General features: G+C 40.9%; 1 protein-coding gene across 1 annotated transcript in view; it reads right to left on the bottom strand.

Annotated features, from left to right (window-relative positions):
- Nucleotides 1-24,135, bottom strand: part of ptprn2 (protein tyrosine phosphatase receptor type N2) — a 124,352-nt gene that overhangs the window by 98,436 nt on the left and 1,781 nt on the right. Inside the window, exons 2-3 of the mRNA XM_056434407.1 lie at nt 11,416-11,466; nt 3,581-3,694 (exon numbers count right to left, since the gene is read on the bottom strand). Coding sequence (XP_056290382.1) covers nt 3,581-3,694; nt 11,416-11,466 — 165 coding nt within the window. The remainder of the gene's footprint in view (nt 1-3,580; nt 3,695-11,415; nt 11,467-24,135) is intronic.

Here is a 24,135-nt window from a genome sequence, read left to right as displayed (position 1 = left end):
GTGTTGCATCATCAGCTCCTGTGTTACATTCTGGTGTGATTCTTTCTGATGGTAAGAGTGTGGAGCTTGACACGTTAAACCATGACCAGGAACTGAAAAATATGATGTGAAATTGTTTTAGAAAATGAAGAATTTATATCCTCTGTTCTTCAGTCTCACTCTAAAACATTTAGTTTTAAAATAAGAATCCTTTACGTGGCTGAAATCTACACTTTCATGCTAATGTGCAAAAAGACGGAGGCTAACGCTACTTGCCCCAGGAAAACACGTCAGTATCCTCGCTAACTTATAAGAAGCATTTCAAGAAGTATTTCAGCTGGTTTGCCTAAATCTGTATGATAAATTAACACTATTATTAATTAAAATGTTATTCGTTCTAACCCTTTGATGTTTGACCGCTTAATAGGAAAAAGCATGCAGGCTTCTGTTCGTATTATAACACTTTTAAAAGAGATACAGATTCAAACCAATTCATTTGGTAAATTAACTTAGCTGGCACACGCTTGGGAGGGGTTGTTGTTGTAAGGTAAACGTCCCAAAATCAAATAAAATGACACTGGAAAACAGGGCACCTAAAAAATACAAGGTAAAAAAAAAGGAAACGTTTGCTTTAAAAGATGTATTGGAATACGATGTCATATAAAATAAGATTTAATATAAAAAGAGATCTTGAAGTTACTGGGGGAACTCATTGACATCTATAAATCACGAGGAAGATCATTTAAAGCAAGCCTCTAATGCTCAGATATTAAATTTGTATTCAGGATACATTGTCGACAAACAAGTTCCCATATCTCACTGAAATGTTACTTGTTGCTCGTAGTGTGTAATATTAATTGATACGAGTTAATTTGACAACTAATTAGAAACATATTTCGCAGTCTAGGTCATGGAGGTGGGTGTTGTAGTCATGAGCAGGCATCAGTACCTGTAAACCCAAATGATGTTGTCCATGACTAATGCCATGAGCCTTTGTAAATAATGCTGAAGCTGGGTTACTACTCTCTGGAGCTCGGGGAGCAAGTATCTTTTTCCTGGGATGGCATGACCATCCAAGTCCCGGCCAGACTCTGCCTCTGATTGGTCTACCCTGGCATTCTTACCTTACCCCTCTCACTCCTCTCGTCTAAACCTGATCAATCCAACCAACAAAGGCAACAACTGCTAGCCAATGAGAGTCGGAGGGTCGTGCCTCCACCATCCTACTCTACAGACTGTCGCTCTTTCTTCAATCCCTCCAATAAGTGGTGAAATCCAGAGCCGGACAGAGCGGCCCTGTCTGGATACGGTTGCTATGCTATGATTGGACATTCGGTGTTCAGGGGCAGTGTTTTCAATTAAATGCTCCATCATTTTGTGTTGTACATCAAATTAGTGCATTACGGGATTAGTTTATGTGTGTATCGTCACACAATCCCAGTCTGCACACACACACACACACACACACACATCTAGCAGAGCCATAATGAGTGCACAGCAATGTGACTGCAGCCCGGCTACGAAATGTGTCGACACGCTGCACGCCGTGAATACTAACGCTGCTTGGCTTTAGGTGCTGTGTAATATAAAAGTAATTTGCAGTTGGGTGACAGGGCCTTGCATTCAAAAGGTATTGTGATGAAAATGGAAGAGCAGACATCGTGCTCTGCCAATGGTGACACAGCCAGACACCGCAAGCCCTTTTATACAAGGGTCAATTTCTATTGATCTGAATGACATCGGTGTTGTGCGGTGAGCAGACATTGTGTGATTTCTACGTCTCTGATGAAAGATAAAGAGGATTGTAAATCGATTCCATTGATGTTCCTCAACATTTTTTATCCCCTTCATCTCTTCAATTTAGGTTACAGTAGAATGGTCTCAGACTGGGCTTAAAAAGAAAAAAGAGAAAGAAGAAGAAGAAGAAGAAGAAGAAGAAATGTCTCAAAGATGACACTTCAATAGCCGTTGAGCCGATAAGAATAACGTCCCGCCGAGTATGAACAGTGCATTGTGGATTCATCCAAAGATAATACTCTGTGTCTGTGGGTGTGATTCTGAAAGGGGGGGAACTGATTCAAAGTCATGATGTCATGTCTGCGGCGTCTGTAAATGGGCGTCGACAAACACAAGGTCAGATTCATGAAGAACAGCATCCAAATCATTTTAACACCACTTAGAATGGAGCAGGGAAAAATTACACAACGGATCTCTTCTCATCCTCGTCACTATTATTTGTTTATTTCTAAGGAGTAATTAGAATAAATGTGTGGTCTCGCCTTGCCTAATATTCATCACTTCATTCCCCCCCCCCCTTTTTTATATTTTCTCCAGCCAACTGCTTACTCTTAATGATTTTCAACAGTGGTTCACGGCTGTTAAAAGATATTTAGCTCAGAATGGCCTGAAAAGCCAATTATATTTAGAGGGCTGATGGTGGTGGTCACGGTCTGTGTTAAAGGCGTCTACTGCCCCCTGGTGGTATATAACTGTAATTACAGGCTGCTTAATGTGTGGAGAAAACGTCTTTAAAAAACACACATAATGTTCTCATAATTTGCTCCTTATCACTGGTCTGTAATTTCCAATGGTAATTTAAAAAATCCTAAAAAGTTTTCCATAAAAGTAATCACGTAATTAGTACGAGGACTTTTAGTTAGGATTTATTTAGTTGACTTTAATTAGTTGAGAGTATTTCCCTTGGAGCGACTGCTACATTTAACCCTGAGTAACCAAGTCATCAGTCATGTATTTATTCTCGAACACTTACTTCTATGTGTCTCTATATTTCACATATGATTAGCACCATGAGTACTTATTTTTTCCCACGAAACTCTGTTGGAAATTATCAGCAATTAGATTAATTGTTGAGTAACCATTTAAGTCTAACATACAACACATTCAGGCTATTGCTAGGCATTTTATGGTCAGAAACAAACAAGCCAAATCCAATTATTTTAGTAGTTATAGCAATGGATCCATAACAGCAGACTGCCTGAAGGCTCCAGTCAATTCTAGCTGCTGTGTGTCTACCACAGACAAGACGTGAATACAAAATCAGCCACACCAACGTGACAGAAGTGAGGAGATGCATGACTGCAGCACGGCTCCGAAGGTTGGGAAATGTGAACCCTTTAATTCCTGCTGTATTCATAATGAGCTATTTAGTTACTTCTGTTATGAAGATATCTTATTGAAATGCACTTTGTGGCCCTGAAGACGTAACCTGTTATAACAAACACATTAGCTGCTGCCACTGATTGAGTAGAAGAGACTGCCTAATGTGATTACACTGCACACCTCGCAGTTACTCATCCACAACGGTAGCTCTAAATGTCCCACCAGCATACCGGCCCATTAGATTGGCTGCAGGACTTGGAGGAGATGATGGCGAAACAATGGCCCGATATGAGTCAAATGACCCTGTTCCAGCTCAATTGTGTCGCACTGTGACAGCCAAGGAGACAGCTTGGCTTATTTGGCTCGGGTCACACCATGGCAGTGGACGAGCATTTGCTGTAAGCCCTGGACACGACTGATAAAGGCTGCTGAACAAGGGGGGGGGGGGGGGGGAGGGGATTCGGACAAAGACAGAATGTACCTCTGTGAGCCAGCTTCTGGAGGAGGATCCTGAGGCGTTGCAGAGCAGAGGAAGAAACATCGTACGTGTACAAGTCTGCAGCGGCCAACTCCTGGCACCTTCCAAACACTCCATCTACAGACAAAGAGAATGGGAAAACTATGAACACTTTGACATGAGGGGTATGGTTAGATAGCTGACAGCGAGAAGCACACATGAGAAAGATGTGAGATTTGAAGCCCATCTGCCCAGTTGAAATGTCGTAATGGTGTGTGGCCCCTACATCGTGTCCGCACCTCTAACCTTCTGTTTTTGGGGGGGGGGGGGGGGGGGATTTAATAGCTGACATTTTTCCTCCGCGATAAGCAGCCGTTCGTGGCAGGAAGGACTTTATCGGGGACCCTGGTGATCTCCCTATCAGCAGGCATCCCGCCTCACTCGATACAGGTTGCTAGGCAACCCACGCAACACTGTCCCTATCAGGCCCATAACTCCATGGCTGGTCTAGACCTCAGAAGGATGGTGAGGATCAGGGGGTCAGAAAGCAGCGTGCAGGCGTCACGCCTGGAATATAAATGACTCCTGTTGCCATCTTCTCTCAGCCGGAGAGATAAATCCATGCATCCTGTTGTTGGCTAAACTCACTAAATCAAAGACCACCTCTCCGACGATCTCTGGAGATGAATCCTGCAGATTTGATCCAAGCCACCTTATCTCTCTGTGTGTGTCTCTGTGTGTGTCTGTGTGTGTGTGTGTGTGTGTGTAATCATGCAACGTGTGAGAGCATGTGTGAGGATGCCACTGTGATTAGATGGGATCTAATGATGTGAATCAACACTTTGTCATGCTCCACAGCATATTATTAATTAGGCCCAAGATGTCGGACAATGACAGCAAACGTCAGCGGTACAATGAGAATACATCAACTGATGTCCTTTACATGCTGCAGATATACTCCTCCTTAAATGTCACTTGGTGCATGTATGATCAATAATATCTTTTGATCATCTCTGCGATTTAGCATTTTGACACCGAGAGCGGGACGTCGAGCTTCACCTTTGCATCAAGGGTAAAGAAGAAAGATATTCTTTAATAACGGCTTGTTATTTCATCCGTTTTCCCCTTTCGACTAAAAATAATTTAATTACAGCGCCGAGTTCAGTGTAAAAGTCAGTGACTGATGATGGCAAAGATAATAACTGGATGTCAGGCTCTAAATGTAATTCTTATTTTATACGAGAAGCGGGCGTTCTTCTGACTCCCCCACCCCTACCCTTTGCCTGTGACCCGTTTAATGACAGCTCTGTACAGGAAGAAGCCTGTGGGAGGTGTTGAATTAGCATAGACAACACGGCATAACACTCGGGAGTTATTTTTAGGATCTCAAACAACACAGAGGAAAACATCCCACCTACAATATGCACGGAGCGACACAGACGTCTGGATCACAAGACGTCAACTGTCTTCTTACTCTTTGCCAACACCTCTTCTCCAATGATATCATTGTGGGTGTCATGGTTAATATAAGAAACAAAAGGTTTCGTCATTTCATCATATAAAGTTTTCTCACTCGCGTCTATTTTGATTCATTTCTCCAAGTCAAACACGAACAACACATATTATGTAAGAACTGAGGGAAGGCTGGTGACATAACACGTCATGGGAAACTGTACAAAATGTAATGCATCCCTAATTGGTTTCTATGGCAATTGCTAGTGTTAAACATATTCATTCTTTCTTAATCAAACTTTACAGTTGATTGATTTATCGAAGCGATGCTGAACCATTACGAGTTATACAGTCACTTTCAGGTGTGTATTCCCAATACTGAGATTATCACAAACAATGGTTCATTGTAGTTCACAGTTTGCCATAAACTGATTTTCTGACAGCTAAAAACAACATTTTAATTTCAGGGTCGGAGGAGTGCAGCATGTGTCTGGTGCATGGAGAGTTGTGCAAATCTGGAAATAATAGAAATGCAGGGCAATTAAATATTGGGGAGTTTTTGCTTAAATATGACAGCAGATAACAGAGAGCATCAGCAATACATTTGATAGGGCCAACCAATCCAAAGCGATTTGTGAATGAAGCTAAATCTATCAAGCAGAGCGGAACAAAGTGATTTTCTAATGATCATCCGTCAGGTTAATGGTCACATTAAGCTGACAGTGGATCAAGTTGTGCCTCGTCACTGTGACAAACAAAATGCAACTGCAATGCAAATGAACCCGGATCAATGTGATCCATAATGCATGAAACAGTTCACGAAAAGCAATCAATCAACGTTCAATCCTACAAATCCGTGGCAATCTCGGTAAAGATAAGCGACCCGTGTTGACGGGAATAAAGAAGGAGACTTTCAGCCAAGAAGAAGGTGAAGCGCTGCAAATCCAGACAGCTTCTCTCCTCCCACTGTGGCGCCCGGCTGCTGCTAAAGATATTCAAACTGTGAAGGCTGAAGCTCCGGGACGACGGGAGCGATCGCGAAAGCTGACAGTCGGCAACGAGAGGAGGAGGCAAAGACGTATTGGAACAGGTGTATTAGCCGGGCAACTCAAGCCATGAAAATGAAAATGAATAGGCCAAGTCAATGCCCCGAGACCGGCCAGATGCTAATAAAGGGAGCAAAAAGTGAAGTGCTTACAGATCATTCAGGTCCTTTTTAATGTGAACACTGTGGCTTTGAAATGATGATTGCATTTATTCATGCCCTGCAATCTACATGTAAACACAGGAATTAATAAAGATAAACCAGACTTTCAGAGATAAATCAAAACAGACGGCCTATTCAATTGGCTGTGGAATATAAATGAGCTCCACTGTAACATGTTATTGTTATCTTAGCTTCTACCATTATAAGAGCTTGTGTCTTTTGTTACACCTTTTGTGCAAACTCATTTCAGATTCTTCACTTATGGAGATTATTTGGGGATTTGCATCAACTGCGTTGCCGTTCTTTCTCCAACCCGTGAAGATTGTTTGGGTTTATGGATCTTGTAGTGGCTACGTTAAAGTGTTTATGCTGCAGTTGAACCCGCTTCGATCAATAGAAGTATCACTTTAACTGTTTAAATCTAAAATACAGCAGGGATGTATCCAACTGGCCCAAATGGAGGCAAAATAACCACCAATCGATGAAACCCTGTTGGTTAAGTGTTTAATAGAAGACAACCGGAGCCCCCAGGGAAACCTGCAGCACTTATCCACTGTACTTTAGTTTATCATACCATAAACCACAGACCCTGGACAGCTGTAGCAAACTAAAATGAATTTCCGGTCTGATCACATATCCTTTTAGAGAAAGTATTTCCCTAAAGATGAAAATAATGTTTGAAGAGGTTGAATAAAGACATGACAGCTAAAGATATTATAATGTTTGGAGGATGATAACCGACCTACTTAATCAATGTCACAATAACTGAAGATATTGAAGGAGACTTTTCTACTCACTTATTAAAGCTGCTACATGTACCCTTTAAAAAGTATTTCCAATTGTTAGAGTCGATCTATATGGAGGACTTAAAATGACTTAAGTATAAATAAATAAATAAATGAATGCATGAATAAATACAAGAATAAATAAATAAATGCTTAAATAAATGTATAAATGAATAAATAAATGCTTAAATAAATGTATAAATAAATAAATAAATACAGGAATGAATGAATATAAGTTATAAATCAACAAGACATCTTTAAATAAATATATTTCTGCATTTCTGTATTTCTTCATTTATGTATTTCTCTATTTACGTGTCCACACGTATTTCTTCATTTATTTATGTGTGACATTTATGTGTCCGTATATTCAAATGAGCTGGGGCGGTCCGATCCTCTGTCTAAAGCATGATTGGTCACAGGAGTGTGATGCACCTGGTGTGTTGTGCTCTACTACTTCTGCCTGGCACATTAAGCTGAAGTTGACTCGCTCAGCTCAACGTTAGCAGAAGTTAGCCTAGACAGCTTTTTGACTTCAGCCGTTTATCAATTCCAAGAACACTGAGTACAGACTCGTGTTCTTTTGGAGTCTGGTCTTTGGAGTCTGGTTTTGGGAGTCCAGACTCTCGAGGACGCAGGACGGTCTTTCTGACGTCACCACATCAACTGTTCTTGCGCATGAATTTACTCCAATTATTCACTGTAAAATACTTTACAGTGGAGTAGAATGTGTTGCGGTGTCCACTGTTGTTTGGCGTAGGCTATGAATAAACGATAATAAATATACAACGTCTCGTAGCTTTCCTGACCCAGGGTCGCTACAATATGAAGTTATGAATCTTAACCCTCAGTCAAATTGACGTAACGTTATCTTTTAGGAAATAATAAACTCGTTGTGCTCTTTAGATCCTCCAAAACCTAATTATATCTCATGTTTAGCCGCTACGGAGACGTCAGAGCCAGCGGAGCATTTCAAAAAGTCCTGCCGAGATCAGTCTTCTCTCGGCGGCCACACAGCGCGCTGAGCGCCCGGAGCTCACTGGTCGCACGAGCAGGACCTCAAATCTCCGTCGCATATCCTTATTAGACTGAATCTCGATAAACCGACCACAGATTTGATGCTTAAACAACTAACTTCCCGGCTGAAAACATCCTTAAATTACATTCCGTGACTCAACAACAGTAGTATTTAGAATGTACAGACAAGAATGCATAATAAACGCTGTTCGTCTACAGATCCAAGTGCTAGGGATCGATTGCTTCTGTCTTGGTCCCTGACTTGACCAATCCTGTTCAACAATGAGGTTCGGACCGCCCAGCTCATTTGAATATACGGACACGTAAATGTCACACATAAATAAATGAAGAAATACGTGTGGACACAGAAATAGAGATATAAATAAATGAAGAAATACAGAAATGTAGAAATACATTTATTTAATGATGTCCTGTTGAGTTATAACTTATATTTATTAATTTCTGTATTTATTTCTGTATTTATACATGTATTCTTGTATTTATTTATTTATTTATACATTTATTTAAGCATTTATTTATTTATGTATACATTTATTTAAGCATTTATTTATTTATTCTTGTATTTATTCATGCATTCATTTATTTATTTATTTATACTTAAGTCATTTTGAGTCCTCCATAGATCTATTGAAAAAATATATATATATAAAAATAAAACAGAAATAAAAAAAAAGTTAAAACCTTCAAAGTCAGTATAGCACACACACTTAGCAGCAGCTACAGCCTAAAGATTTCCTTTTGCAAATGTGTATTTAGTTTATAACAGATACTTTAAAGTGGGTCTAACAAGCTCTACCCTACATGACACAACCAATGTCTTCTAAGTAGGGCAGTTGGTTACAACTGCCACGATTTAGGGCGTGTCCTTTTGAAGGGGATGAATACTTATGCTGCGATTTGCTTTGTATTCAACATTTATTTAGATAAATTTCCGGAAATCTGTTATCACTTGTCAAGAAAAGCCTCAATAAATGTGCTCATTGTTGTAAAAGTAATAAATGAAAATGGGAAAACATCCACCGAGGGTGACTACTTGTCATATGTATGATGTAAATGACAGGCAACCATGTATAAACTGGTGCTGATTGACACCACAGAGAGCAGCTGTCCCCTCAGCCATTTTGCATGGCAACAGCGCGGGTGAGGAAGAGCACGGTCGGCCTCGCCCAGAATAAACCAGGTTACTCCTTCAGGGACCAGGAGAAGAGCTGAAGTGGAAGACCTAGTTACTCCCATCCATCCTCTGTCTGTGCGGCGGCTGCTGCTGCTGCTCATCAGGAGTTCGATGGAGAGTGACGGAGCGTACGTTTTATGTATGAAGAGGGTTATGAAGCCACTAAATAATGTCTCATTACTTTCATATTACGTACAACATAAATCTTTCTTGCCTGTATATATTTGACTTTATCGAGCGTAGCGCCTGTGGTTATGTTTCAGCGTGAGAGGGGCAGTGTGAGCATGGCGTAACAATAAAATACAGAAGATGAGAAGATGAAAAGATGAGAGGAAAATAAATGACCACCCAGGTCATCGCTGTGCTATATTCTTAGATAATATGGATCTTCCACACCCACAGCGACCCTCCTCTGCGCCTCTGTGGGATTTGTGACGCGGTATCAGAAACGTCGCTCTCATTGGCGACACGCCGCTCTCCTCTGCACAGATGCAGTCGGTGTAATTAAAGTCACTCTTTTCTATTTCTCTTCCGCGCTGCCTCCTCGTTCCCCATTTCCTCCTAAACTGGGTTAATATGGAAATAAGGGTAGAGCGAATTTGCTTCTCGAACATGCTGCAATTCCCCAAACCGCTGACTACCCCTCCCAATTAGGTCTCATCCCGGCCAACAGATATCTTTGGAACCCCTGATTAAACAATAGTTAGATAAGAATATTTATTAGAATTTGATGTCTGTGCGTTAAATGTAGCTACAGCCAGCAGGCGGTTATTTTAACTGTGCATGAAGACTGAAAACAGCCTGACTTTGTGACAACATCCTCGAGCAACCACTTACAATAACAAGCTTGTCTTGTTTGTTAGATTTTTTTCTTCAAAGCCATTAGGACAGAGCCATGCTAGCTGTTTGGCTCTATTTCCAGTCTTTATGCTAAGCTAAGCTAACTGGCTGCTAGTTGTAGTTTTGTATCTACCTTACAAACATGCGTTTTGGATCAATGTACATAATTATGTTTGTGCATTATCTCTGTAAAGCCCTTCGGTGGATACAATTTTGACATGAATATATAATAGTAAATTGATTTTTGGGCTGCCGATTGGACAACGTAAGCCATTTGTTGATTTCCCATACAGCTCTGGGATATTATAATTGGCATTTTTCACAATTTTTTTCAACATCTTAAAGACAAAATCATTGACTGATTACAAGAGCAAATAATCAATAATGAAAACGAATGTCAGTTAAAAAGCACTGATAAATTGACTACTGTATGGTTTTTAAAATATTAAAATTGATATCTGCACTTAAGAGGTTAGCACAAAACAAAGCAGCATGAAAAAACTAAGCCGCCGCTCACATACTGTAACTAGGAAGAAACCCAGACACTAAACATAATACTCTCAGGTCATTCTCATCCTCCTCTCATATTCATATATTAATATTCAACCTGATTTTTCTTTGCTGGCTTCGTCTTGTTTCTGAAATTGATAGTAAGATGGATCTGCAGAGAGTAAATAAAGGAATCAAACTAAACAAACGGCCTTCAATCATTAAAAACAAACACTGGGATGGATGTAGCTGTTCGGTGTGCTTGTAAGAACAATCTGGTGTTGAAACCTTCAACTGGGGGAGAATACATTAACCTTTCACAACAGCTCTCTTGTGAAGATGATCCTCGATATCGACATGTTATAAATCCCCTTCAAAATTGAAGCCCCCCTCCCTGCTGTATGTGATTGTGCTGATTGGCCCACTGTGAAAAGCCCTGACATTTCCCCTCCATTCATCAGGTGACACGTTGTCATGGAAACCACATCCATCCTCCCCGACAAGATTGTTTTATAGATGAGGTCGTGGCAATTTGCGGTTTGGGTAAACCGAGACACATAAAAAGGGACATATCCGACTGGTTTTGATCCTCTGTAGTTAGTGGGATTTAAATAAATGATTAATATAGTTATGCGTTGCTGTTTCTTGCTGTTGCAGCCCCCCAGATGTGTTAATGCTTTGCTTTACACATGACTCGTATGTCTAAACTGAGCTGGAACAAAATGCTGTGAGCAGGCTCTCCAATGACGATCTTTCTCTCTGTAAAGCCCTGAATGATTAGAAATAGCTGGGACGGCTTGAGTGCTGCGTTGGGCCGATGATATAACGCGGTGCGGTGGGCGTACAGGCGTACATGACTCTGGGTCGGACTTACCATTGACGCAGAACTCATATGGGGAACAGAGCTCGTCTTCTAAAAGGCAACCTGCAGGGGAGAGAGGAGGGAAGACATATTAATAGACAATAAATAATGCCCTGAAAGTTGATCGACAACAATAATCGAGGAATCATTGAAGTCATTTCTCGAACAGACATTACATAATTGAACTTATTTCAGCTTTTCAAATAAATAATGTGCTGCTTTTCTCTTCTTTATACCATGTCGATTGAATATGTCGGGGTTGTCTTCTATTAATTGGACAAAACAAGCTTTTTGAAAGGGAGACGATGAAGGGCAGTCAGCATCGTTTAAAGATATGTGATGGTCTGAACAATGAAATTTAAAAAATTAAAAATGTACTGAAATGGTTAATCATTTTGGACAGTTTGTTTATTACCTTCGCATTGAAAATGCGGAAGGTTATGTTTTGATCGCCGTGTATTTATTTATTTATTTATTTGTATGCGTGTTATTCGCATAACTAAAAAAATATTAAACCGAATCGCATGACATTTAGTGGGATGATTGGTTATTATCCGGGGACCATTTGATTAGATTTTGGGATTGATCGGGTCAAAGGTCAAGGTCATGAAAAGGTCAAACTCTTCTTTTTACCATAGCACAGTCAATTTTTATCCAATTGGCATGCAACTAATGCCAAAATGTTCATAATTCAATGCCCAATCTTGTGATATGCGAAGGTATGCGCTCTACCGAGTGCCCATTCTAGTTTGATTTGTTTTTAAAGCTAATCGGAGAAGATTGATACCCCTTGTATTTCTGTTTGATAGACATGAAGCTTCAGCTGCTAGCTGATGTTTGGGGGAAACAGCCAGCCCTGCTCTGCCTAACAGTGTCAGAAAGAAACAAAATCCACCCTCCAGCACCTCTAAAGCTCACTTATTAATACATATCTTGTTTGTTCCATTCGTGCGAAGAGTAAAAATGGCAATTTGTGATTTTGTTACCCAAGGATAAAGGGTCCGTGAACGAAATCGATCTATGCATAGCCTATAACTCACAACAAGAACGCTAATAAGCGAGTGTCACTAACTGTTGCTTTACGAAATGTAACTGCTGCCTAATTTGATCATACAAATCACTGTCAACCCAAGATGGGAGAAGAGAGAGAGATCGGAAACCAATCCGGCAGGTAGGTTATAAAATTACAATCACCGTGGCGTAAATGAAGACCATAAGCAGATGCAGTATACACAATGGACAACTGAAAGAGCAGAACATGTACTATTTTGCAGAGGAAAATTAGCCTAGTGTCACAAATTCTAAATATTTCACCCCTCTATGAAAGAAGCCTCCAGCTTAGCACTGCATTAACTCTAGCCGTGGGCACCACTGCTAATGGCAGAGCCATCCATCATCAATTAGTGCGACTTCTCCTATCCTGTCTCTGACACTAATACCCCAACGTTTCCATATCTGAATGCAGTATGAATATTAATTCACTTTTAACGCTTGGACTCTGGGTGTTCCAGACGAATAAATGAGCAGATGGCAGGAGCATTGTGGGTAGCTGTTCCCTGTGTTCATATTTCACACGTGGGAGTTGCAGCAAGCAGAGGACCGATTGTTCTGCTCGCCGATCTGCACAGGTGACCAAGCGTTTCCAGAAGAAGATGAAGTTGAGAGAACAATAAAATAGTCTGCGGGTTGTTCATGAAGTGTGATTTTCTGTCACAGGGTCAAAACGGGCTGCAGGAAATAATCAGACCTTCAGCGAAGAAATGAGGAACCGAGAGTCATTTGGGTTTTTTCAAAAAGCTCTCGATAGGCTCAGACTACAGAGTTTATGGCATCGCAAAGACAATCTGTAAACAACTGGGTCGAGCCTCAGACGTCTTTTATCTTTGATATATATTACCCTGCTTCGGCTCATCGGTATGAGTGACGTGATTGGACGCACTCTCTCTCGGCCTCGATGGACGGCAATGAGCAGGCCGTGACCGTGAATAAAGGGACAGGCTGAGTAGGCGCAGAGGCCTCAATCAGACTTCTTGAATAATGAGAAGAGACAGGTCGGCACAGTCTGTTAATCCCACAGAAAGGAAAGATAATCAGGACAGGTGTGGACGAGACAGGAACTTTCCAGGCATCGCGTGTTCCACGTTTGTTCAGGTTTTCCTTTTTGCAGACCCATCGTGATTCTTTTCTCAATATTAAAGTCGAGTCTGCGTGATAACTTGATGACACAGAAACACTATGCAGCCATTTTGTTTGGAAGTCGAGGGCACATTTTATGAAATCACATCTTTCGCAGGTAATGGCTTCAATTTGTCTGCAAAATGGATATTTAATGATGTCGGGTGAGACATCATAACAGAGTGGAAGGTCGCTCAGCTCTCCAGAACGAAAGTAAAAGGCGGAATGTCCTGAACTGAAGAGAAGCAAAGCCCTGCTCAAACTCCAACACCACAAATGGCTTTTCTGACAACTCATACTTTACTGTAATCCTCATTTTCATGGATGGAGTAAGCTACATATTGCAGGTTAACCATAACTCTAAAATGCTGCTGTTGGTTCAAAACTGCACATGGGCCATGCATTACTTTTGTTCGACAGCAGACCCATAGTGACACTCCTTCCCACTGATATTACCCATAATACTATGTGTCACTATATAAAAAACTACAATCACCACCTCACAGTGCTATGCATCCATCAACCAGGCAACTCCTGTTGCAGTTTACCTCATGCTTGTCATTGTATCCTATTAGACATGTGTGTGAAATTGTTAGAATTAGCTAATTAATATTCGAGTTATAGACAGACATGTGTTTTGTGAGGTCACTGTAATTGTTTAAAAAAATCTTCAAGGTTCAGGATTGAGTCCAGGTGGATGTCAGGGGAAACAGCCCGAAAACAGGTAATACCAGGATAAAAAATATAAACCATAAAAACCTTATAGCACACATTTGAACTGCTTGACACAATCTAAAAGCTGCTCAATATTTTTACATTAACAAAGAATGAAATGACATATTATAAAAGTGCAATGTAAAAAGGATTGCTTATAGCGACAGAGAATGATCAGCAACTCTTCTTAGCTCTACGGAGCAGTTTAGCATCTTTCAGCTCATTTGTTTTGGCTTTGCAGTAGCTTTACTCTCGGCTCACTCTCACCGACCATTTACAGACACAGCGGGCGACGGTTTGCGGCAGTAAAGCTCTAAAAAACACTCCATACACGCCCTGCACAGCACCACAGGACACGGTTAGGAAGTGGAACATTTAGTAGAAAACATTTCCTTCATGAGTTGGTGAATACCAAAGCAGAGCAAAAAGAGGAAAGAAACACAACTTGATGTAACATTTTACCAGCCGATTAATATTCTGACCAAACACTTTAGATTTAGCTAGAAGACGACTTCAAGACTTCAAGAAAGCGACCACGTATCTTTTTGACCAAGCAGCAATTAACGTCAATCCATTCAACTTCACCTCCTCATCACTGCCTTGCTTAATTCATCAGGTGCTCAAGGAGGCCTTGTCAGCTCTCAATATTAATTACATCTTCCATCAAATGAAGCATGCTGTCAAGCGTAGTGTGTGTGTGTGTGTGTGTTTGTGTGTCTGCACAATATCCAGGGACATTGAATTGATAACGCCACATCCCCTTTCTCCTCCACAATGCCACAGATGATTAAAATTGTGCCTTTTAATTAAATTGCAATCATAGTGGATGCTGCTGATTACCTCAGGCGGAAGAAAAACAAAAGGAGGCTCGACTCGTCGTGAGTAAGGACGAAAGCTGGTAAAAAATGTTTTTTAAAAAGGTGTCCCGATAAAAGAAAAGCCACATTGTTTCGTGTATTTCTCAGAGTACACGAGAAGAAGAAGAAAAACTACCTTTCCAAAGAAGTGCTACACTTGCTATTGAGTGTTGATGCTCTGTTGCCATGTCAACCTCATCACAGTGGCTCATCAATGGGAAACTCGTCAATTCGATTCAGTACAGCCTCAGTGGGATTTGGCGGATGAACAGAGATTATTTAAATGTGCTTTTTGTATTAAATCACAAAGACTACAGCTGTTCAATGTGTAATCAGTTTTTTTTCCTCTTGTGTTCCAATGTGTCGCGGTGACTTTAACACATAATATATTTAGTTTACGATCACAGAAGACAGCTCATATTCCAATTTGAAAAGCTGAAACTAGTAAACTGCTTTTACTAATGTGGAATGTTAAAACAACATGAAAAAAGTTACATATAATATTATATTTAATATTCTCTAAATGACTGATTGTTGCAGCTCTAGATAATTGATCAGGCTCTGAAATGTTAAAATGTAGTGCGTTGTGGGCTGTATACGTTATTCTAAACTAAACACCTGAACAAAATAATACATTGTATTATTATTAACTTTATTTCCAGAGATTGTATTGACTGAACGATTAATAATCTTCAAAATAACTGCCATATTAACAGATAATGAGTGTAGTTCTTAGCAGCAGCACTAGATGTGAGTCCAGGTGTTGTAAAGCGTCCCCTCCCAAAATAGTGTGACCTAATTTACAACGACAGCCTGCAAGGAGAATCCAGGAGGTCAATGCAGTAAGTTACAAGTTACAAGTTACAAGTCTTTTATTGTCAGATGCACAGAATGACACAGGGTCAGACTGGGCACTGAAATTCTTAGGACAAGGCACCACACAACAACTACCATAGCATAACATAGCAAACATAATATAACATAACATAACATGACATACACTCTGTACAAGTACTCTGAACATAATTTACATGTAATAACATATAACCTTACAAAATATCCAAGATACATATACATTGTGATGAAGTTCTTTATTTTCTGTATACAATATGCTAAAACATATACCAACCTATACATATAATACTAACATATATACATATAACATATAATACACATATGGTAACATATAATAAACTAAACTACAGACAAATGGGAGTAGCAGGTAGTGCAATAATTCTGATAAGTTAGTCCACAGTTTTCTACATTACTGGTAGTTAGTGGTCTGAATTCTCATTTTTCTTTTAAATAAAAGATACTTGAAAGAGCTGAAACCCGGTGGATTTACCAGTGTGAATATGTTATCGAGGCTTTTGAGTGGCAGCAAGTGCATCTTCAGTATAAGTAAGCAAGGATACACACACACACACACACACACACACATCTTCAGCTAAAATGTCAGCTACACGGGCCATAACAACATTGAAATCAGAGAAGAGTGTGTTAAAAGGGAAAAGCTCAAATAAGGTCATTTAAGGAGACGCAATGGCATTTTAATGATGGAGATTTTCTCATTAGAAAATGATATAACCACATTAACATATCAGATCAGCTCCACCTGTACATTATTAACCTTGCCTGGAACATTGAATACGTCCTAATGAGGCCAAAACCGAGGCTGAACGAGATGTCGGAGACTTTCTCGTTCACGTCCCCCTCACAGGTGGTTGGCCGGTGCCGGTATACCATCTGTGATGTCAAAGAGGCCAAGGAGGATGCTGGGAATCTGGCAGAGACGAGAGCCACTACCCACAGCCTGCTGCAGTTTAGGACATATTTCACTCACTCTCTGGGGCCACCAACATTTCTTTTATTATAATTATAAGGTGCAACCAAGGGCACCTGACTCATTTTACTCACACACCTGGACTGTCTGCCAAAAAGGCCATTTCAGAACAGTGCAGCGGGTGAATACGGCAATAAAAGTGCAAGTGAATTAAAAAAGGGAGAGCGGAGGAAGCAAGGACAGCAGAGAAGAGCATCACCTGTAAGCAAATTAGCATCAGCTTGACACCATGTCTGCGGATTTTAACAGCTTGTGTCATTAAGGCGCTCGCCTGCTAAAATTAAAGATGGCCCGGAGGTTTTCTCTGCTCCGAAAGGTCTGTTCTTGTCAAGAGCTGCACTTCACAGTGCAGCAATGAAGCCATGGAAGCTCAAGACTTTCACTCCTCGTGCACTTTTCATCTTAACATGACGAGACCTTGTTAAAACAGTAGTTTAAATAACGTCGTGACATTCTGTGCACTGACATTTTATGAGAAAACCTTTATGGGGTGAAACACTGTTACAAATCCATTTTCACACCACAGCAAGAGCTGCGCTACGGTTGAGACTTTGATTTTCAAATTATTATGATTATTATTATAGAGATAAATGTTGTGCATAGAGACACTTTTAGAAAACACACTTATTTATTTTTCTTGCTGAGAGCGAAAGCAGAAGATCAAAGATACTCACAGGTCTTTAGTCTAAATATAAAGCAACAAACAGCAGCCAGTTAGCTTAGCTTAGCACAAAGACTGGAAGCGGGGGGAAATGGCTAGCCTGGCTCGGCTGTAGCTTCATATTTTAGACATGTTCCGATTGAACTCTCGACAAGAAAGCAAATGCAAGCGTGTTTCCCAAAAATCTTGAGGGGAAATCTTATGCATCAGAGAATATACAACTGAAGTGATTTCAAAACCATCAATAATTAGTCGGAGCTCTGATCTCACTTTGATGGAAGAGGGAACCTGATATCCAGAGGAGTGAAACCAAAGACATTTCTCAACAATCTTCCAGAGAATTTGTCTCACAATCCCCCGGCAAGCAAGTCACTCTCAGTCACTCAGCTGCCAGCACCAAGCGGCGGCCCAGACAGCGGCCATAAATAAAAAATGACAGCGTCACTGCGGCAACGGAGGACCCAGAAATAGGCCCGGATTGACCTTTTCTCTGACCCGCGTTGAATGATTCAGACATTTGATTTTCTCCCCTCTTCCGAGGTGTGATTGGGCGTTGAAGTGCGGAACCAGAGACGAGCATCCTCAAAGTGAACCAACACAACCTTGGAAACCTCCCCTCCTCCTCCAGATGGACGACAAGGTTTAACAAGTGAACCTCATTCGACGTGCAGGTGCCACAAAAGTGTTTGGGTACGACTGAAAACTAAACATTCAAACGCAGATGTACTCAGATCATTCTTGTGCGTTTTTGCTCATTTATTAACTCTCAGTGAAACTGCTTGGGTACCTTTGCTGGTGTCAAATCAGATTGAGGGCCATTAGGGAACCACGTTAGCATGAAACTGTATCCACACTCCTACCCACTCAGACCACTGCTCACCACCGAGGAAACCATCCACGAAGGATTATTAGCAATACTGTCGTCCACAAATGTACGTATGAAGATCTTTCCTCCAGCTGATGAAATACATGTTATTTGTATAGCGCTTTACATGGTACTCAAGGCATTTTACATGGTAAAAACAAACAGGAGAAACAACACAAATATAAACAAGAGAGATGACATAGCAGTAAGAAACTAAAGAAAAACATACTGAACTAGCATCGCAGGTTAAAAGAAGATTTAAATAAATATTGAACCCATTCTGTCTCACCTGAAACTATTCTCCTGAAATATTATTACCACCCAGTGCTAATTTAATAATCATCCAACTATACACACAACCGACAATATATTCAGACCAACTGAACTTAATGTATAATAAACAAGAGGATTTAATGACAATGTTCATATTATTTTAAGTAGATTAATTGTACACAGTAGGCACTAGGCTATACAAAAAATGACTACACTACTCCATGCCACTACCTTTCAATCCACATTGGATCTTCATCAGGTCTAAATGTTGAATGAAAAACAACCCGCATCAACATATTTTTGGGCGACGTGAAACACAATATCGACACGATATCTTATAAAATATTCAATCTTGTCCCGTTATAGTTATTCTGATGTTGTATTCTATCTGAGAGCAAGAAGAAGAAGACTGAGCCCAAACAGTGAAGTTGCAGAGCAAGAAACCAAAGCAATGGGCTGAAAGACGCTAAAGCTCCATAGACCTGCCGGGTCCTGCAGTCGGGTCGTAATCCTTCCCACGAATGACCCCTTCCACGTTACATTATTTAACCCATTGCTTATCTACAAATATTGATGAGTGCAGGTTCGTTAAGACGTATGTAATGCGACAAGAAAGAGGAAGAACTGGGAGGGCAAAGAGTCACACTGGTTGTTTCTGAATAACATTTCAAACAGCGTGTTTCATAAGTGTGTTTTTGGTGAATCTGAGATAAATTTGCTAGGAGAACGTCACTCGTGTATTTTGCGGATTACAGTGATCAAAATCAATTAGTCGCAGGAGCCAAAAAATACCCCCCTATTAGATTCAGCATCTTTCACTTGCCTTGCATCCTCCCAGCAGTCATTCTGTTTCCCTGCTGCTGAGATATGGTCTGGAGTATGAATCAGCATCACCCTCAGCCGAAGAAGACACATTACTGCTTTAATCACAGCGGAGACGCTGCAGAGTCCTTCTGGTGCTCGACTAGCAGCCTTCAGCATCCTCATTACTGCGGTATTGTCGTCATTATATATATATACGTCGGCTCTGCAACACAGAGGTGACCTTCACGCTGACCTCTTTAAGAGCACCGGATGATTTGAACCTAGGGCCGTTAAATGTTCCTCGTAACGGCCGAGGATGTTTTCACTTTGAAAAAGAAAGTGAAAGAGAAAGTGGCGTGCACTGCAACTCTATGTGCAAGTGGAAACATTGTTTAACCGACATATTGTGCATCGTGTGTGTACAGCTGACATCCTCCGAGGAGGGATGAACCTCTCCTGAAATGTCACTTAATTTAGATGAGAGGGTAAAAGGAGAGCAGTCCTCATAACCTCCCCCTTGCCTCTCTGGTGGCACTCTTCCTCCTTCACCCAAAATATATTCTAGGTTAACCTTGAACCGAAGCGGAACAGAGAATAACGAGATGGATCGCCTCGACCCGTCTATTTGACACAGTTCTGACATCCTTCCTCTCAGGAGCCGCTGACATTTGTCAGGGAAAGACACAGAAGCGCAGCCAGCCGCTTTGCTCCCACTCCCTCGTCTCAAGAACCACTCAAAGCCAACACACTCCTCCGAGCATCTGTTGAGTCACGGAGCAACGTCGCACTTCGTCTGCTGGCGCGCCGGTGGCAGCATCCCAAGCCAGAAATATATATACGGCCCGCTTTGTGTCGGAAATTCGGTGCCTACACTTTAAAAGGGTGCGACTTTTAAATTAACTCAAGAATGGTATATTCCCCATGCATTTAGGAACACAGCGTGAATAGCTTTTCGGTCTACAGTTTGCAGCAGCTGTATGTGGGTTCAGTGCAGCTGAGAAGAGGTTGCTTAACACAGTGCGCTGTTTATTAGTTCGAACCAATAGGCGTTTATCACATTCAACATCAGATGATAGAAGGCCATCTTGAAGTGAGACTAATTACAGTCACATCAAATGCTGCAGCTGTTGCGATTATTGATTTAGAAAAACAGGCTTTGCAAACAACACACCAAATGCTCATTTCACCATCCTGTGCAGCCGTGCGCACACAGAACGAGCATATTGCATTGTAAACTCGCAGCCAATAAGTAGTTTACCTTTTATGGAGTTTTGTAGTGATATGTAGAAAAGCACCTCATTCAAAGTGTCGAAACAGTCTGAGCTGAAGGCTGACGCCAGCTGACCCTTTTTCCAGCTCTGTCGAGATGACGGACGTCCGGAGAGATAAGAGCAATGCCGGGGTTTCATTGGTTTTGGCAGTCCTATTGGTTTTTATCCTTGGATCAGTTGTTACTTTAGCTGGGATTAGGGTTTATGAGGGCATTCAAGGAGGAGTGTCTGCCTTTGAAAGCTTGGTGAGATGTGGATGTGTAGTCTGATTGTCAGTTTACACAATTCATGAACATGTTGGGCTGTTTAAGTCCAAAATCTAATATCTTAACTGCTTTTAGTTTGTTTTCCATGAAATCTTGTAGAGACAATCATGGTCCCCAGAGGATGAATCCTACAGACTTTGGTGATTGTCTGATTTTTCTTCTAGCACCAGAATGAAGCGTTAAAAAAAAGAATAAAAGAAAAATCGAAACAATATTTAATGAATTGCTATGAACATCAGTAGACACATTCACATCCCCCTCAGGATGGATGCGATCGCTTGAATGATCCCTTCACATTTCCTCCCATGTCAAGTCAGAATGTTACTTTGCCAAAACTCAAATTTATGACAAAATACCCTTGATACTATACCGCCATTCCCACCAACCTTAGCTGTGCTTTATGTTTAGTGCTAATTGACAAATGTTTGGTCAGTTCAAGATCAGCATTTTAACAACGTCACTGACAGCTTACCACCATGCTAAAATTAGCATTTAGCTCAAAGCAGGGTCGACTCTACTTTACCACAAGCATGGCTGTAAATAGTTTTTTCCAGTCCTATTATGTGATGTGAGACGTATTCATGATTTTTGAATGTATATATATTAGATTGTAAGTAGAATTAAGGTTCCTTCTCAAATTTCCATTTTTTCAAATAAAACTTCACACCTAAAAACAAAAGAATCTCATATATTGACTGATTTACCTGTCTCTGTTGTCTCATGTAAACTATAGTAAGCTCTTTCCCAGGATAAACCACATATACATTACTGCTCCCCTGGGACAGGCAGAGGGCGTCCTAGCAACTCAGGAAATAATAAGACAACACAAACCACACAACACATAGGATGCAAACATAGCACTACCAGTGAAGCAAGATGTCTGAACTCCCTTGGATATACACCATGCTCATAATCCACACAGTTGTAAAACGTCCATCTTCAATCAGATGATTTACAAGCACTGTGAGATAGTTGATATCACCACTTGTATCTATGAGAAGAGAGAGGCTCGCGGCCAAATAGATAGAGCTCAGCAGACGATGAATCAAATCAAACTTGTCTGGGTATATTAGAAGATGGCTGCTGACAGCCAGCCGTAAGGAGAAGCGCCCGCAGCACAGCCTAAAGGACGTCTCCATGTACACATTGGAGATAAGTGACCCCGTCACACATCCCCATCCATCGTTACACTTCTTAATTTAAGTCATTTCAATAGCGGGTTTAGGTGGACCTTTGCGTCGGTTGCAAATGCTACACAAGGCCTTTGGTAATCAACACAACCAATAAGCTGTGATTAAGTATTTTTTCATGCAGTCTCACTTTTGAGAAATGTTAAAAGAGTCTGATCTCCGTGTTGTTGGTAGATTTTTAACATGCACTCTTAGGATGGGGCTCACACCCTGGTGGGGAGTTGCAGAAGTATTTCTCTTGCTAACGACACATGACCTTGCAGCTGGAGAACGGCTGCCTGTTTAGTGAAGGGACTCCAGGATGTTTACTGGTTGTTATTGGGATTCAGGACACTGCCAAACCTCTGCAAACAGAAACGAGACGCTCAGCAGAATGTTAACAGTGTTAATGCGCAACAAAATCAATTCCTGTAAATGTTCCTTTGGCAGAGTGTTTTCCGGTTGTCAATGAATTAGTTACACAAACGATATTCCTCCTATCTTAGGGTAAATAGGGTATTAACCTTCCTGCACTTTCCAACAGGGGTAAGTTGCCACCTGCCTATCAGAAGTAACTAACAGTCACACACATTCACACACCGTAGGCACAGCTACTGGAGCAATGTTGGGGTGAAGTGTCTTGACCCAGGACACATCGACATGGGCTAGCAGAGCTGGGGAATCGAACCTGCTCAGCACTGAGCCACAGTCGCCCCAAACATGTTCAATTTGTCAAACACTTCCCGCTGGTAGCAATAACCACCATTTGACTAATGCAGGCATGCTTTTGAATTCTGCCTCGCTTCAAGGATTTGGACTCAAGGCTGGTTGTTGAGCCACTACCGCATCAAAGCAGAGAAAACGACACGTTAACCCGTCCATGACCTCTGACGTCTGTTTTAAGAGCAGAGCGTCATCCTGGAAGAGGCAGTATGACCAAAGAGCATGTGTAGAATTTACTGTCATTTACGTAATCCTGCAAGGCTCAGGGTGACTCTGAACCATGTGGGGCTCGTTGACCTACACTGGAGGCCTACCGACCGAGTGCAGAGAACTACATAAGCAGTAAAGTTTTAAGAAGGCCGGCGGCAACAAATAGAAAGGTTGTAATGACTTTATTGTATCTTCATAAGAGCTATATAACCTAAGACTTACAAAGGCAAATTAATGTGTTTATTTTTTCTTTCTTGTGCATTAAGAAAAATTCTATATTTACTGAAATAAATAATAAATGAATGTACAATTGAGTACATTGAAATGATATTTAAAGGTAGAGTACAAGGCATTAAAACGGTAAATCAACGAAACCATATTCAAAGGAATCTGTTAAGAAAAGTGTCAACAAATATTGTTGATCAAAATATCTATGAATTCAAATTGTGACAGATTTATCAAGACTATTTCACATTAAGGGAGTTTTACCATACAAAGTAATTTAATACAACTGGAGTCAAAAGATGGAATTTAACTGCAACCTGACTAAGCTAGTTACCGTTAGCAAGAGTTCAGCTGGGTTTTAATCTCCATCGTGATTGGATTTAACAACCATCCCATGTCTGTCACGATATGTGGAATAAGAGACCGGATGTCCAAGATGTTGTCTGATCAACAAAGATAGTCTTAAATAACGGAAAGATACGTTGGCCGCAGCTATCTCCCCTGCCCTGCTGCTGCATCTGCTAAGAGATGACACGACTGTCCAGGCACTATGAACTTGAAAAGTTTCCATGTTTTTGGAGCAGGCTTTTTTTGATTTATGCACAGGGAAGATTTACAACACCGATGACATTTTTTTTGCAGCGCAATAAATTCACATTCAGAGGGTGCAGCTGCA

The sequence above is a fragment of the Pseudoliparis swirei genome, chromosome 16, assembly GCF_029220125.1.
Source record: "Pseudoliparis swirei isolate HS2019 ecotype Mariana Trench chromosome 16, NWPU_hadal_v1, whole genome shotgun sequence".
Taxonomy (NCBI): Eukaryota; Metazoa; Chordata; class Actinopteri; order Perciformes; family Liparidae; genus Pseudoliparis; species Pseudoliparis swirei.
This window is presented reverse-complemented; position numbering and strand designations above follow the sequence as displayed.